Below are 15,928 nucleotides of genomic sequence, written 5' to 3'. Positions count from 1 at the left end.
ATGGTAACGCCTGTAGTGGCAGGAATGTGAACTGTTTGGAAATACGTACTGTCGAGATATGGGGAGAGGGTTAAGACGATTACTTACATATTTGTTGACATTAACTTCGACGGTCAACATGGACACGGAGCATTTGATTTGTGTTGTGGAATGCTGCCGTACGCAACCGATGATAACAAATACCCTGCGTACGACTTGCCCGCGCAAAACACAGTTCGAAAGAGGTTATGGTAGCACACAGACCGTACAGACCGCCATCTGTTGCTACGACGTTCAAGTTATAGCGTACACGTTCTGAAGTTCAGATTGAAGAACGCCTTGAATAATAGGCAACTTCTCTGACATATAAGCTGAAACTCGCTTCAAATCGGTGACTCAACAACAGTGACGTCATGACACACTTTGAAATGAACATCCAATAGTTGGGGTGCTACTGTATGAACTGCATCGCTATGCGCTCGTGATCAAGGACAAGGTCTTCTACTGCGTTTGGGGGCTAATTTCTTGTCATACCTGGCCTGTGCACTTTTATTATCCTCGAGCAGAAACAGAAAAACTGCTTGATAACCTTGAAGTTCAGTTCATGTATTGCATATAATTGCATTGTCATTTACGACATGCTCACCAGTAGGCCATTATAAAAGCACGAGACCTCAATCGCGCAATATCACTAGTGTTAAGAGTTGAATCATGATAAGTCTGAATCGCATTGTGATTCTTGTGGTTGTTGTCGCCTTGGCAAAAACGAGGACTTCGACAGAAGCTGCAAAACTCCGTAAGTTACAATGCAACTAGAGATATGATGTAATAGAAACTAGTTTTCTTTCTCTACGATATGAAATTTTATTCTCTGACATTTCGAAAATTATAAAGGGTAGTATAGTTCACACCTGCAAGAGTTGAGAAAGTTACATATATAGAAATTGTTAAAAAAATAATAATATTTTGAGAGGTGGTTGCTTGATTATGCGGATGACGTGAACATGTTAGGAGAAATTGGTTGGGTCACTAGCTGAGAAGAAACTACCTACTAAAGGATGCACCGGAAGTAATGGTGAAGGGGAGAAGAATTCGGGGCAAAATATGATATCAGATGATAGACAACATTAAGATATATGGACCATATGAGGAGAGAAAGAGTAAGGCAGAAAATAGGAAAGGTTGAAGAAAGCTGGGTTTGCAGTGAAAGGCCTGCTCTTGGGCAAAACACTGAATGAATGAATGAATGATATATGCACAACAGTCTAATATATCCACAAATGCTGATATTTGTAAAAATATGCAGAATTAGATTTGCATACTAGTCATCACTATAGACGAGAATTCCATGCAAATGCATGTTTTATACAGGGACATCATTTTATTTTTATTTCAATTTTTATTGTACCTGAGTTTTTGAATGTACTTCACTCCCACCCCTTCTACTAAGGAAGTTCCAACTCCACACAGAACCAAGACCGCAGATAGTAAGCAGTACTGAGTTACTGAGAATAGTACGTTCCAGAAATATGTTCGCGTTTTCCAGTGACGAAAGAGCTTTCAATATTGAATCATATTTTCGCACAGGTACTGTCCGTTTGCCTACGTCGCATCCCGATTTCCCCCACCTGCTTCTGCTCGCCCCTCTGTAATAGCTGGGCTGTCTTAGCTCTTTTCTGAAAACATTAATTTCTCTTAGGAATTGGAAGTTTACGTAATATTATACAGCTGTTTCATTTAACTTAAATAAAAGGGCCTCGTTAACTAATTAACTGTCACGTGATTTCCTCCCTTTCTACAATCCTGCGGTATAACCACTTGGACGGACAGTAGATAGCTTGTCTGAGTAATTTTATATTTTCGGTTGGGGCAGAAGTGAAGATTGAATTTACAGTACGTAGAGTAGGTACAGAATTATTTCAACATGAGTTACTAGTACAAAGGACGAAACTGGCAATTGGAATTAGATGCAGTAGTCTATAGTGCGATAATATGCACAAAAGAACTGAAGCCTGTATCGAAATGAACGGCCACCATTTTCAAAATTGTGTTTAAATATTCATATTATGATTATTTTTCAATTTAACTTCTTTCTCTATATTGTACGCTAATGTGCTGTAGACAGTATAATATACACTGCATAATGAATACGTTCGCATGGATAACTCACTTCGTGAGTAAAAACACTTATTCTTAATACAGCACTGTACTTTGATTAAAGAAAAACCTAATGAAAATGATCAAACTCAAAATCGCGATATTTCCTAGTTTACGTAAATGGATGAACTACTTTTCTTCCTTCCTATACCTAGTAGAGTGATTTGTGTTTTACGCCTGTATCATCGAACTCCAGTCTTGGAGGGGGGAGCAAGCGGTGTTTCCGGTTCTCTAAAGGTATAGACAGGTTAATATTTAAAATGTTAGTAAAAATGAAATGATGTCCCTGTAGAACATAAGACATAGCTCAAACTTAGTATTTATCCATTTCATTACTTTCCGGTTCCAAATATCTGTACTTTTTTCGTGCATATTTGCATGTTTCGGTCTTTTTGGGGATACATATTAATCATTTTTTAATTGTAATCATGCATATAATATACCGGGATATCACTTTATTTTTACTTGCATTTTTATTGTACCTGAATTTCTGAATGTACTTGACTCCCATCCCTTGCAGTAATGTTCTTGCTCCCCTCAGCCACACAAACTTACGGCCGCTGTTGCATTCGAAGTCTGCTAGCAGTGAAGTAAACAGTACAGAGTATAGTGTGTTTCAGAAATATGGTTGCGTTTTCTATAGAAGAAAGAGCCTATATTATTGAAACTTAATTCCAGGGCAGGTATTTATGGAGATTAATTTTATAATTTGTGTTTTTAAATATTAGTGTCGGAAGAGATTGTTGGAGATTGATTTGTACACTTGGCGGATATTAATGGAAATTTTGGAAAATACAATTATTTTGGAATTGAAGTATTAACTCAGTATGAATATTAATTTCCAAATAATTAACAAAAGGTTCGTTGGATTCTGGTAAAGGTGCGGTATGGCCAATAGACAATATTTGTTGGATTGAGACTATTTAACATATATTCTTTAAAAACGAAAAAAAAACTTGTAGCTCTAAAATTAACACTTTCAAATTATTAGTGAAATGTTGAATTCTCCGTTTTTTGAGTTCACTAATGTAATCAGAATACCTGGAATACCATGTAATGTACGCTACTTGACTGTATAACAAATTCAAATGAAAAAATAGTCCGACAAAAGAATTCAGAATATGAAATGCGCTATAAAACGACGCAATAATGATAATTCGCGAATGTGTTTATATTTCGCTATTAGAACTCTATTTCGCGATGTGTCGCGATTGTTTTATCCGCATATTATTAATCAGAATCACTTGATTCGTAAAGATTAGTAAAAATATATTGTATATCTATTATGTCGTGATTTTCGCGATCTCCATAAGCACCTGGCCCTGCTTGTTTCGCACAGGTACGATGTGTAGCATGACTGAATAACTTTATCTGTGTGGACTGAGCAGGAGTGAAGATTAGAGTTAACGAAAGTACGGTAATATGCTGATTAAAGTATCCATTATATAATGAATACAAACGCCTGAAGAGTTGAGTTTGTGGAAAAAAAAACTGTTACTACTCTACTGTATTTTGATAAAATACCGTAAAAGTAATAAACAAACTGAAAATCGTAATATCGTATTTCCCTGTAACATAAATGGATACACTACTTTTCTCTCCTTCTATAATAAGTAAAATGATTTTTTTTACATACAGCACTAGTAACACCAAACTCTTGTAATGGAAGGGGATAACAATGTATCCGAGTATAGCCAGGTTAATGTTAAAAATGTTGGTAAAAATAGTGATGTCCCTGTATATTGTATTCAGTTTAAATGAATGTTTTAATTGTTTTCAGTGGACACCTCAGTTTCTCGATTTTTATCAGGAATCAGGATTGAAAAAGGAAAATAAAAAGAAAAGTAATAGAAAAAGGTTCGGTGAAGTTTGTACACATAACTTCTTGCGATGTAGAGGGGTTATTCTCTGCCTACAAAAACATATTGACTGACAAGCGCAGGAACCTCACATAAAACTATTTAGAAATGATGTTAGTTGTTAACTGTGCAAAAAAAAAGTGAAGTGAAATAAGACATTTGGAACAAAGATGAACGTGCATGTTTTAATGTATGTTATGCTCGACCATGCCGAAATGTAGTAATTATACACCTGGTAGCAGCCCTTTAATGGACCTCATTAAAGTACACCTATTCATTAAAGTTCAGGTGTTCCACCAATCATAAAATACCATTGTAGTAATATGAAAGCGCAAGTATCGATTATTCTCGGATATGCAATCGAAAGACAACAGTAAATCAATAAATCACATATATTTGAAATAAAATCAGTTTTGTTACTACAATAACTAGCGCTAATTGTAAATAATATTCAAATAAATTCCATTTGTCATCTCGTTTTTAAATGTCAAGGTGAATGTCGACATTTGTTTCTCGGAAAAAATCAAGGGCGCGCTTCCGAACAGGGGCAGCGGCATTTTCCCTAAGATTAGAGCCCAGTTCAGGTGTGTGTATATTAAACGAAAATTAGGGGGTAGAAAATATTGAGAATAGGACGGATGTTTATGTGACATTTTTTCGATTAATAACACACACCTAAACCGGGCTCTAACCTTAGGGAAAATGCCGCTGCCCCTGTTCGGAAACGCGCCCAAAGTCAATACTTTCGCGTCTGCGCACATCACACAATTTACGAGGTATTGCACAAGGTCAGTTCCGCTCCTCAGTCAGATATGAATAACATGAATACTTATGAATAATTTCAAGTTAGAAATATGGTCGAGCATAAGAAGTCGTATGAAACTTGACTATAATGGTAATTAAGACGCTCGTATGAAAATTATGAAACTCGCTTGCGCTCGTTTCATAAACATACTCGAGTCTTAATTACTACCATTATAGGCTCGTTGCATAATGTATTTTTCGCTTGATCGTGCATTTTTCATAGTTTGATACTGCTTGAATGCATATTTTGGGATTTTAGACTGCATGAAATTCTCGTCTCTAGTCTCCACAGACGTTCAGAACATGTATAAAAATGTTTTTGTGCGAGATCGTGCATATTTGCTTGCTTTCCGCACAAAACCAATCCGCGGTAAGTCTAAAATTCCACATTCAGTATTCCCAACCTAACACACACAACAATTTCCTTCTTCTTACCGCTTAACTGACATATTCATTTTACTGCGTTAAGCTTTTAACATATTATTTTTAGAGACGTTCAATATAGTAATAATTATAAATTGGAAACTTACCACTGCAATTTCACCTGAATTGCACTGTTAATCATATATATATATATTATTTTAATGTACCGAAGTACATATGATATTTCCATGCAGATTTTCTGTGTCATCATACGATGAAAGAGTACTGGAAAGGAGAAAAATTCTCTCCGGCGCCGGGTTTTGAACCCTGGTTTTCAGCTCTACGTGCTGATGCTTTATCCACTAAGCCACACCGGATATCCACCCCGGAATCGGACAGAATTGTCTCAGTTTAAGTTCCAACTCTTGGGTTCCCTCTAGTGGCCGCCCTCTGCAGTACGTCATAGATGTCTATGAACGTAGGGCTGAAGTCCATACATGTGCTGAGGTGCACTCGTTATGAGTGACTAGTTGGCCGGGATCCGACGGAATAAGCGCCGTCTTAAATCACGCAGTGATTTACGCATATCATATATATTATTTTAATGTAGTGCAGAGGGCTGCCACTAGAGGGGACCCAAGAGTTGGAACTTAAACTGAGACAATTCTGTCCGATGCCGGGGTGGGTATCCGGTGTGGCTTAGTGGATAAAGCATCAGCACTTAGAGCTGAAAACTCGGGTTCAAATCCCGGCGCCGGAGAGAATTTTTCTCCGTTCCATTACTCTTTCATCTGTTAATTATTGTTTTTAAATATTTGCAAAAATTAAGTAAACTCTACAACTCCACTAAAGTCACTGCATTCGTGATGCAAGTAACATTAAGGAAGCCCTGAAAAAATCAAAAAGATTCCAGACTCATCACAGACTGGGAAAAAAAAAAGACAGATGTATATCACGGCCTGCTGGAGTATAGTAAACACAGAAAACATTTTAAAGCAACAATGTTGAAGATAGATATTTTTGTTTTGCAAATTTGCCGTCATTGAACAGAAACCAAGATGGAGATTTCATTGCAACTAATTAGAAATTCCTCTTTCAGGTATATAATAAACGATCTTCGCACAAAATAATGTACGATACACGAGTGGTATGTTTTCTTTCAATTCTCGGAAATTAAAAAAGCTCAACTACATTTCGCTTTTTTAAACTTTTCCTCGAACATGAAAACTTCAACATACCGCTCTTGTAACGCATATTACTATTGCATGACTTTCAACTGGCAAGTAAAAATAGGCGTTTGCATCAGTGGCATGAAATTGTGAGCAGGGGAAGCTAACTCAAGTTGTCTTTCATGCAATATGAGGAAACGTATTACAAAAATATAGTCTTAAAATAAATAGTAGTCAATTTCAAGTCAGCAGTCGAAGATTGGTTTTGGTTGGAACATCGTAAGTAACACCAATAAGGCATGACCTCAAATGATACGTAGTAAAATATGATTTCACGGTTTACACATATCTCTAACAAATAGACACGTATACGTATAACATTAGCTCACTCCCTGTCATACTTAGAGGAATCACAATATTAGTATCATTACGTAAGTATGCGTCTGTCTTTTGGTTGTGTCCTTCATTGACAGCAAGGGAGTCGGTCATTTCTTTTTTAAATCACACTTTTGTTCGTAAGTCAGTCTTGATAATACAATTGTCCTAAGAAATTCAAGTAAACTAGTGTCAGGAACTGTTATTTCGCTCATTATTTATTATATCAGCCATAATGCACACTGACACTTCAACTGAACATAACTGACGAAAAGGGATAACTCGGAAACTACTTATTTTAAATGTTAAAGCTAGCTTCTTTGCGAGCCTTACGACTAGGGTAGTTTTGTTAGAAAGGGATGGAAAATCTGCGGGGTGGATTACATAGAAGAAACCAGTCCGCTTGGAAGCTGGTGTGTGCAGGCTTCTTGTTTACTGCTGCATCACAAATCATCCTGAGCTGCCGCATCACAATATTTAACGCGTAAATATAAATTCTATTAAAATTAATAAATAATTTTCTCCATAAACTGCAGGTTTATTATGAAATTATTATTAACTGAGGAAGCTTAGCTTTTTAGCTTACATTGACGCTACGCCACTGGTTTGCATACGAATCCTGGCCTAATTAGCGATGCACTCTCTCAGTCAGAGCACGGTGAACTCGTCATCACAGTCTCAAGGTGGACCACTTGCTCGTTGGCAGGCGAGCTGGAATTCTGATACTGGTATGACTGTTCTTAAGACTGCAGCCTGCAGCCAGAAACCGGTTATGCTGCGACAACGATAAATAAGTGCAGTTGCAATGCGTATAAAAACCAGTTCACGAAAATTATCATGCTACATGCAAATGTGCAGCCATAATAACTGACAAGGCAAACGTGTCGGAGTTTGACACAAAGAAACAAATAAAGAAAGAGAGCTACGTTTAAGGATTCTAGGAAGTAATTTATCTTGCATCTCTTAAATGAGGGGTTTGTAAACTTTATTTGGTAGAAACCCAAAGTCGACTAGGGATCAACTTGCGTGACCCTTGGGTATGTATTTTTAAGTTAGACAGTGTTAATGTAATAATACCATATAAATCATCATCGTCCAATTAAAAAGCTAGACCTCAATAGTCTTATAATAATAATAATAATAATAATAATAATAACAATAATAATAATAATAATAATAATAATAATAATTTTATTTTCCCTGGTAGAGTTAAGGCCATCAGGCCTTCTCTTCCACTCAACCAGGATCAAATCACATACAGAAAATATACATACCGGTATACAAATATGAACTTAAAAATAATAATAAACATAATTGAGTAAAAAAAGAGAGATTGAATACATATACACAATCAGTATTAACTTTGAAATAGCAACAATAAAAAAATATATATGTAATAAAAAAAGAGACTGAATACATAATCACAAACAGAAAAATACATTCTAGTATACAAGTATTAACTTAGAAGAAAAAAAAAAAGAATTAATACATATGAATATAATCTCACAACTAATGGAATAGTACAATTAGTATGATCAGCACAGCACGGGTTACATTGAGACAATGACAATTACCTAGATATTAATGTTAATGGAAAAATAAAGTAATGACTGTTTAACATAATAATAATAATAATAATAATAATAATAATAATAATAATAATAATAATAATAATAATAAATAGAAATTATACCTAAAAACTAGTTCTGTGCATTTAAAATATTTCTAAACAACCTTATTTTAAACAACTGAGGACTAAGACTACCCCTGATTTCCAGCGGCAGCGAATTCCATGAGCGGGCCATGGCTATTGAGAAAGAACTTGAGTACAGAGATGTCTGATGACGTGGTATTGATAGCAACAGATTGTGCTGTGAACGTGTATTACGATTATGATGTGAAGCTAGGAGAGTAAACCGAGAGGCAAGGTAGTTGGGTGTGGAATCATATATAATTCGATATAGCAGGCAAAGAGAATGTACTAATCGTCGATCTTGCAAGCGGAGCCAGGAGAGTCGTAGAAAATATTCCGATATATGATCATGTTGGCGGATATTGAAAATAAATCGGACGCAGACATTATGTACACGTTGAAGTTTTTGAGAAAGTTCAGCACTTAGGTCACTATAGGTCTACAGACGTCTCCAAAAGCGTACTCGCGAGTAAGCCCCTGAACGGAACCGAAGCCAGTGCGTAATGAGCGCGCTCCGCCTCACCCATCCCCATCTGTACTGTACTCAATGTTTATGCGCAAACGAAGAGCAGTGGCGGACTGCCATTATCATTGTGTTGGTCGGAGTGTTCCACCGTTTCACAATGTCTTCTAATCATGGATGTATTACATTCAAGGATGAACAGGAAGAGAAATTTGTTTGTGTTAGTGGGGAGAATGTGAAATGCTTAATTTGTTCGAAAATGTTTAACGGTGTGTTAAAATTCAACAAGCGACGACACTACTCGACTCTTCACAAACAATATCATACAATTACAGGCATGTTGGACATGTGAAAATAATTTATTTTGGGGCTATCTGTATAATTATTGGTTATACATAACAATCAGTATATTACAATACGTTTACACTCAGTTCCACATGACAAACATATAGTTTCTCATTTAATTTTAGGTGAAATGCGTAGGCCTACAAATATGTTGATAAATATAAAACAAGAAAATACAAACACAAATCATATACGTGTCCTCAGTCTTAAACAAAAAAAGCTTCTTCTAGCTATGTTCTAGCTTGGAATATTGGAAAATCAATGAAGCCCTTTACAGAAGCATCATTTGTAAAATCGTGCATACAGGACGTTACAAAAACCTGTGTCCAGAACAAAGTCAAAGTTTAAGAAAATTAAATTGCTTCCAATTACATTTCAGAGAAGGAATTTCAAGATTGTAATTGTAATTGAATCTGAAATCGAAACCACAATTAACCAGTTTGTAGCTTACTCACTTGCATTGGACGAAAGCACAGGTAGAAATGACAAAGCTCACCTAGTCAATTTCATCCGAGGAGTTAATGAACATTTTACTGTGTCTGAATGTCTTCTAGATGTAATTACAAAATACAACTAGAGAAGATCTTTTCCAGACACTGAAAGGCACCACAGAACAGAAGAGGTTGGATTTGCAATGGCTTGTGTCAATAGCAACAGACGGGGCTCCAGCTTCATAGTATGTCAAAATAATATACAAACGTATGATATTTCTTATTCTTTTGAAGTTATTAGTTGTAAACATAAGCAGACCGTTGCCGCGATGCCCCACTGACCACTCCCATCTGTTGAGGTACGAGTCTCTTCCCCTTCTCTAGCCTTACAGCACACTGTGTTCGGCGGGCAGCATCGAGAGCACGAATGACTATACGCTTTTTGGAGACCTCTGGTCTTATGCCATCCATCTTTTCAATGGTCTTCCAACAGATCGTTGTCCAGAAGGGCGGTAATGAAACACTGCCTTTGGTCATCTTTCTGTTGGCATTCTCTCGACATGCTGTTTCCAATTAATTCCGTAGTTTTGAAAAAAAAATTAATACAAGTTGGACGTTCAATTCTTCCAAACTTTCTGTATTTCGTTTCTTATACCAAAATGTGCACACCGCCGTTTTCATCATGAATCTCATTTCGTTTTGTACAGGCCTGCAGAACTCGTAAGTAGGGGAAATATGACGTCAGCCTCACTCCACTTCTATTGGGGATGATTGACTTCAGCATAGAGTTGTTTACATTCTCTGGCAATCAGCGGCGGCATGTAATTTTCAAAAAGGATTGTAATAAATTCATTCTATTTATAATGCGTTATCTTGTTTCAAGGTTTACAATTGTGCTAGGTTTCCTGTCGGTAGTTTCTTTGAGATTTCTTTGCACCTAACCTGTTTTATATTTTCGAAAACTTTCCTCCTGTCATTACCTACGGAAAGATAAATTTATAGCATTTAAGTAATGAAAATTGAAAATCACTATTAATTTCAATTCAAAATGAGTACAACGAGTGACGTCCTTAATTTTACAGTATATAAACAAATAATCAATATACAGTTCGTAATAATGAACTTACCCGAAAGTTTGTGCATTCCATAATTCTTAATATGGGCTTTGTTGAAATGTGGTTTAATATTGAAATGACGAGTAGAAATAAATTGGATGGGACACAGTAAACAAGCAATTCTTTCCTCTTCAACAACAAAATAATCATATTCCCATTTCCTTTGGAAGTAGTACTTCTTTACGGATTTACATTTTGCCATGTTCCAGTTCTCTTTAAACTGCAGAACGCGTATTGTGTATTTATTTATATATTTTTATTTATTTATTTATTTATTTATTTAGCTGGAGTGCGTTAAAATGTTGAATGGCAGCATTGATATCCGGTCATATAGCTATCACTCACTTATCAACGTACAATTTATTTAATCGTCCTATTAATAGTAAAAACAATTAAGACCAGTAATACAAGTTTTGTAAAAACAGGAATTAAAACTTTATTACAGCCAGCAGAAGTGGATAATGAAAAAAAGAATATCTATAATCCTACCATTCCCTATTACCTCAGAAAATACCAGCTAAAAGAGCTTGAAGTAATCGGACTTCTGGTTGGAGCAAGAGGTACCGCTACTCTCTTCATGAAAGATGTGTTTAAGAGGCTTGGAATACCTACATCTATTATTCCGATTGTAACCTTAGCTGCATTGAAAGGATCAATTGCTCTCCTGAAGAATCACCTATATTCGAAATCAAACTAAGTTCAGTAGCATTCTTTACTTTTTTGTAACACTTACCTTTCTAAAAATAGGTATATTTCCACTAATCTCAAAAAAAAAAAATTATTTGCAGCTCTGTACTTGTAAGAATTTCATTATTAAAACAAAATAAATGGTTTTTCATGGTTAAGTACTCTTTGTCCCTTGTGGCAGCTCACGAATGGTGAGAAGATATATAAATCTATGCACGAAAAACCATAATAAATTGTTCAAATAAAATAATTGGTTTGTCGCCTGCATGCAACATTTCGGACTTATTTCATTTTAATAGAATACAGAGCACGGAAAGACAAGTCAGGGACTGTACTTAACTTAGTTTACACAAAACGTGGATTTAATCGGCTTTACTAATAATAGGACGATATATACATAAGTAGACTTTCTTACATTATATGCACACATACATTTTTAAATTTATTTTACATATTTTTTTATTTATTTATTTCCCTCATTCATTTTTCTCTTACCTTCTAAAGTATGTTCCTAAGGGTTTTATTATCTGTTCATTTGTAATTCTTGATAGAGTATTGTATACCTGCTGCCGCGAGAATGAATGTTGATGCAGCCGAGCGTAACTAGAACCTGGTAGAAAAAGGTGGGTGGGGTAAGAAAGGGGAGTAAAGCAGTAGCTCTGAGGAGCTACAGTTCTGCAGGTCTGGTTTAGTAGCTATACATTGAACATCTTTTTTGTCAGAGTCCAGGTTTCTAATCCATAGACTAAAGTAGGTCGTGCTAAAAGTTGTACATCTTTCATCTTGTACGTTTTTGTACTAAATTAGGTTTGAAAACTGAATTGATAATGCCGATAAGTTTTACAAAGTTAGTTATTTTAGAATCGATATCCTTTCCTTTTTCACATAAAAGATGGTACCCTAAATAGGTAAATGTGTTCACTTGTTCTAGTATTCTATTTTCAATACAGATTTTACTTCTTGTTGGGTATTTACCTTTAAAAGCCATAACTTTGGACTTTTCTACAGAAATGATCATTTTATAGTCTTTTTCCAACTGTGTTTAACGAATATACTAATTTTTGGAGATACCTTCTCAAGTGACCAATAGAATCTGGTCATCTGCGAAGAGGACTGTATCTATTTTTGTCTGTCTGTTTATGGAAACACAGCTTTTGTCTGGGTTCTGCACACTCTTTCTATCCTCTTTTCAGCTCCAGAATTCGACATATGCAAGAGAAATGATCCCAACATCAACACGTGCTTGCGCTCAGCCATCGAGAAGGCAATTCGAGTCATGAAGGACGGTAAGTAAAAACAGTGCAAATGCATGGAGGAAATATTTAACTTAATTCATCGCAATGCGGATTTACAGCAATTACTACAACCTGAAACATGACGTCTTGTATACAGTGAATAACAGAATTATTCGGACACTTAATATTCCAAATGTTTATGTGTATGTTACTAAACATGTTTGCAAAAACACAGAAATTACGCTTGCGGTTACGTCAAATAAACCAATTTGCATAATATGGACATAAAAAGAGCTTGCTAATGAAATGGTATGTTATATTTTATATAAAAATAAACAAATGTACAATTTACTGCGTAACAAAAATATTCGGACAGTCCAGTTGGTCCTATTCTGTACACCCCTGCTGATTACTTACATTACAAAGTAGGTGGAGGTACCGTGTTTCAACAACATGCGAGCCTACTTAGTCTTCCTTGTGCTGTCGTTAAGCAAGACGGAACACAAAATGGGGCGTAAAGGTAAGCAAACAACATTTAATCAGAGGCAGTTAGTGATATTCCATCACGAAAAAGGGAAAACCATTCGAAACATTGCAGATTTACTTCAGATGGAGAGAAGTACAGTGTCTGACATAATTCTCAGATATAAAAACGAGGACAGAATAGAGCTGAGAAAGCAAACAGGTCGCCGAAAAGTCCTCACAGACAGAGAAGAATCTCTTATTATCAGACAGATTAAAAAGAATTCTCGTATAAGTGCCCCGAAGTTAGCTTCTGAAATTGAATCGGCTACGGGTAAAAATGTGCATGCCCAAGCAATTAAGAGGGCAATACATAAACGGGGCTACAACGGAAGAATAATACGAAAAATGCCTTATGTTTGTGAAAGGAACAGACGTAAACGACTTCAGTTTGCTAAGGAATATGAAAATAAAGGCGAAGATTGGTGGGAAAAGGCTCTTTTTTCTGATGAGAGCAAATTCAATGTTTTTGGCAGCGATGGTAGACAAATGGTATGGAGAAAGCCTAAGGAGGAAATGAAAACCAAGAATTTGCGAGCTACTGTTAAACACGGTAGAGGAAATGTGATGATATGGGGGTGCATGTCAGCTTCTGGGGTTGGTGAATTGGTGTTCATCCAGGATATAATGAAGAAGGAAGACTATCTACACCTCCTGCAACATAATTTAGTGAAAAGTGCAGAAAAGCTTGGAATTGAAAAGGAATTTATGTTTTACCAGAACAACGATCCCAAGCACAATTCCTATATTGTACAAGAATTTCTGCTCTACAAATGCCCTAAAGTGCTTCATCCTCCTCCACAATCGCCGGATTTGAACCCTATTGAACATTTATGGCAAGAACTTGACAGGAGGATTGGATCAAGGCCCATTTCTTCTAAAGAAGAGCTAAAAGCAAGACTTCAAGAAGACTGGGTGAAAATTCCTATAGACATAAAAAAAATTAGTACATAGCATGCCATGCCGACTGAAAGAGGTTATTAAACAGAAGGGTGGTCCTACAAGGTACTAATAATAACGAGCTGGAATAGTATTCTTTGTTTTCAAAAAGTGTCCGAATATTTTTGTTAGTATTAGAAATCTAATGTTTTCCTCTATGTTTCAATAATTAGAAGAAAATTAAGTTAATTGGAATTGTTGTGTTGAAAATGTTTATATGAAATGTGATACTTTTAGGGAAAAAATAAGAAAAGCTTATTTTTATATATTTATATGTAAATATATGTCACTGAATTTTTAGTTGACGGATGTCCGAATATTTTTGTTACTCACTGTAGGTTCCGTAGTGTTAGAGCACTATCAGTATGAACTAATTCACCAAATCTTCCGCTACCAATGCGTGGTGGGATATTGCATTCATATTCTTCCTGTTACCTCACAATTTTTACAGGACCCTAAGATTTATCTTTCGAAAAGGTGGAAAAATTCAAATATCTTGGACCAACACTAACAAATATAAATGACACTCGGGAGGAAATTAAACGCAGAATAAATATGGGAAATGCGTGTTACTATTCGGTTGAGAAGCTTTTGTCATCTAGTCTGCTGTCAAAAAACCTTAAAGTTAGAATTTACAAAGTTATATTACCGGTTGTTCTTTATGGTTGTGAAACATGGATTCTCACTTTGAGAGAGGAACAAAGGTTAAGGGTGTTTGAGAATAAGGTGCTTAGGAAAATATTTGGAGCTAAAAGGGATGAAGTTACAGGAGAATGGAGAAAGTTACACAACGCAGAACTGCACGCATTGTATTCTTCACCTGACATAATTAGGAACATTAAATCCAGACGTTTGAGATGGGCAGGGCATGTAGCACGTTTGGGCGAATCCAGAAATGCATATAGAGTGTTAGTTGGGAGGCCGGAGGGAAAAAGACCTTTGGGGAGGCCGAGATGTAGATAAGAGGATGATATTAAAATGGATTTGAGGGAGTTGGGATATGATGGTAAAGAGTGGATTAATCTTGCTCAGGATAGGAACCGATGGCGGGCTTATGTGAGGGCGGCAATGAACCTCCGGGTTCCTTAAAAGCCATTTGTAAGTAAGTATACCCAAACGGATCAGCCTGTAATTCTTTTCCATGAGTCTTGTTTAACTTGCTGCTAATTTAAGTTCATAAGTCGGCACCCCAAGTTACTCCGTACCTAAAAACGTATCTTTATAATAGTGAAACCTGTTCAAATCGGAACCTGAATAATCCGGAATCCTGTCTATTTCGGAATAATTTATTGGTCCCGGCGATATTCCTATGTATTGTGTGCAATTTTTCCTGAATAAAACGGAAACTGTCCAACGCGGAAACGGAAACTGCCTACTACTGTTCAAAACGGAAATAATATTTTGAGCACACTATATTTTGTAATTATATTTTGAAACTGTGTAATTTCAAGGAATATGCGAAATATATAGGTCACTAAGATAAAAACAAGTTTTCTTTGCAAAATTTTAGAGGGTACGAGGGTGTGTTGGCCTGTCGGTCATAAATTGTATTACTCTGTTGACTAGGCAGACGAGTCCCTTCAAAGATTTTCAGTGCTTCACAACCGTACACAGTCGTAGCTAGACAGAGCGCAAATGTAATGATTTCCTGGTAAAAAGAAAGTTGCGTAAAATGTAGCATTAACATTAAGTGATGAAGTAAAAGTTATCGAGTTAAAGGAAAGTTAGAAACGAAGTGTATGTGAAATAATACTGAAGTACAGTTGTGGAAAACTCAGGTGTGGCACTTTAA

The 15,928-nt window shown here is 36.0% G+C and overlaps 1 protein-coding gene across 1 annotated transcript in view; it reads left to right on the top strand.

Annotated features, from left to right (window-relative positions):
- Nucleotides 1–618: 618 nt before the first annotated feature.
- The window catches only part of LOC138714638 (protein takeout-like), a 36,287-nt gene continuing 20,977 nt past the window's right edge, over nt 619–15,928 (top strand). The window contains exons 1-2 of the mRNA XM_069846687.1: nt 619–775; nt 12,634–12,726. Of these exons, the coding sequence (XP_069702788.1) occupies nt 691–775; nt 12,634–12,726 (178 nt within the window). The 5' untranslated portion in view covers nt 619–690. The remainder of the gene's footprint in view (nt 776–12,633; nt 12,727–15,928) is intronic.

This window comes from Periplaneta americana, chromosome 15 (genome assembly GCF_040183065.1).
Source record: "Periplaneta americana isolate PAMFEO1 chromosome 15, P.americana_PAMFEO1_priV1, whole genome shotgun sequence".
Taxonomy (NCBI): Eukaryota; Metazoa; Arthropoda; class Insecta; order Blattodea; family Blattidae; genus Periplaneta; species Periplaneta americana.
Note: the sequence above shows the minus strand (reverse complement) of the source record. Positions and strands in the feature narration are given on the sequence as shown.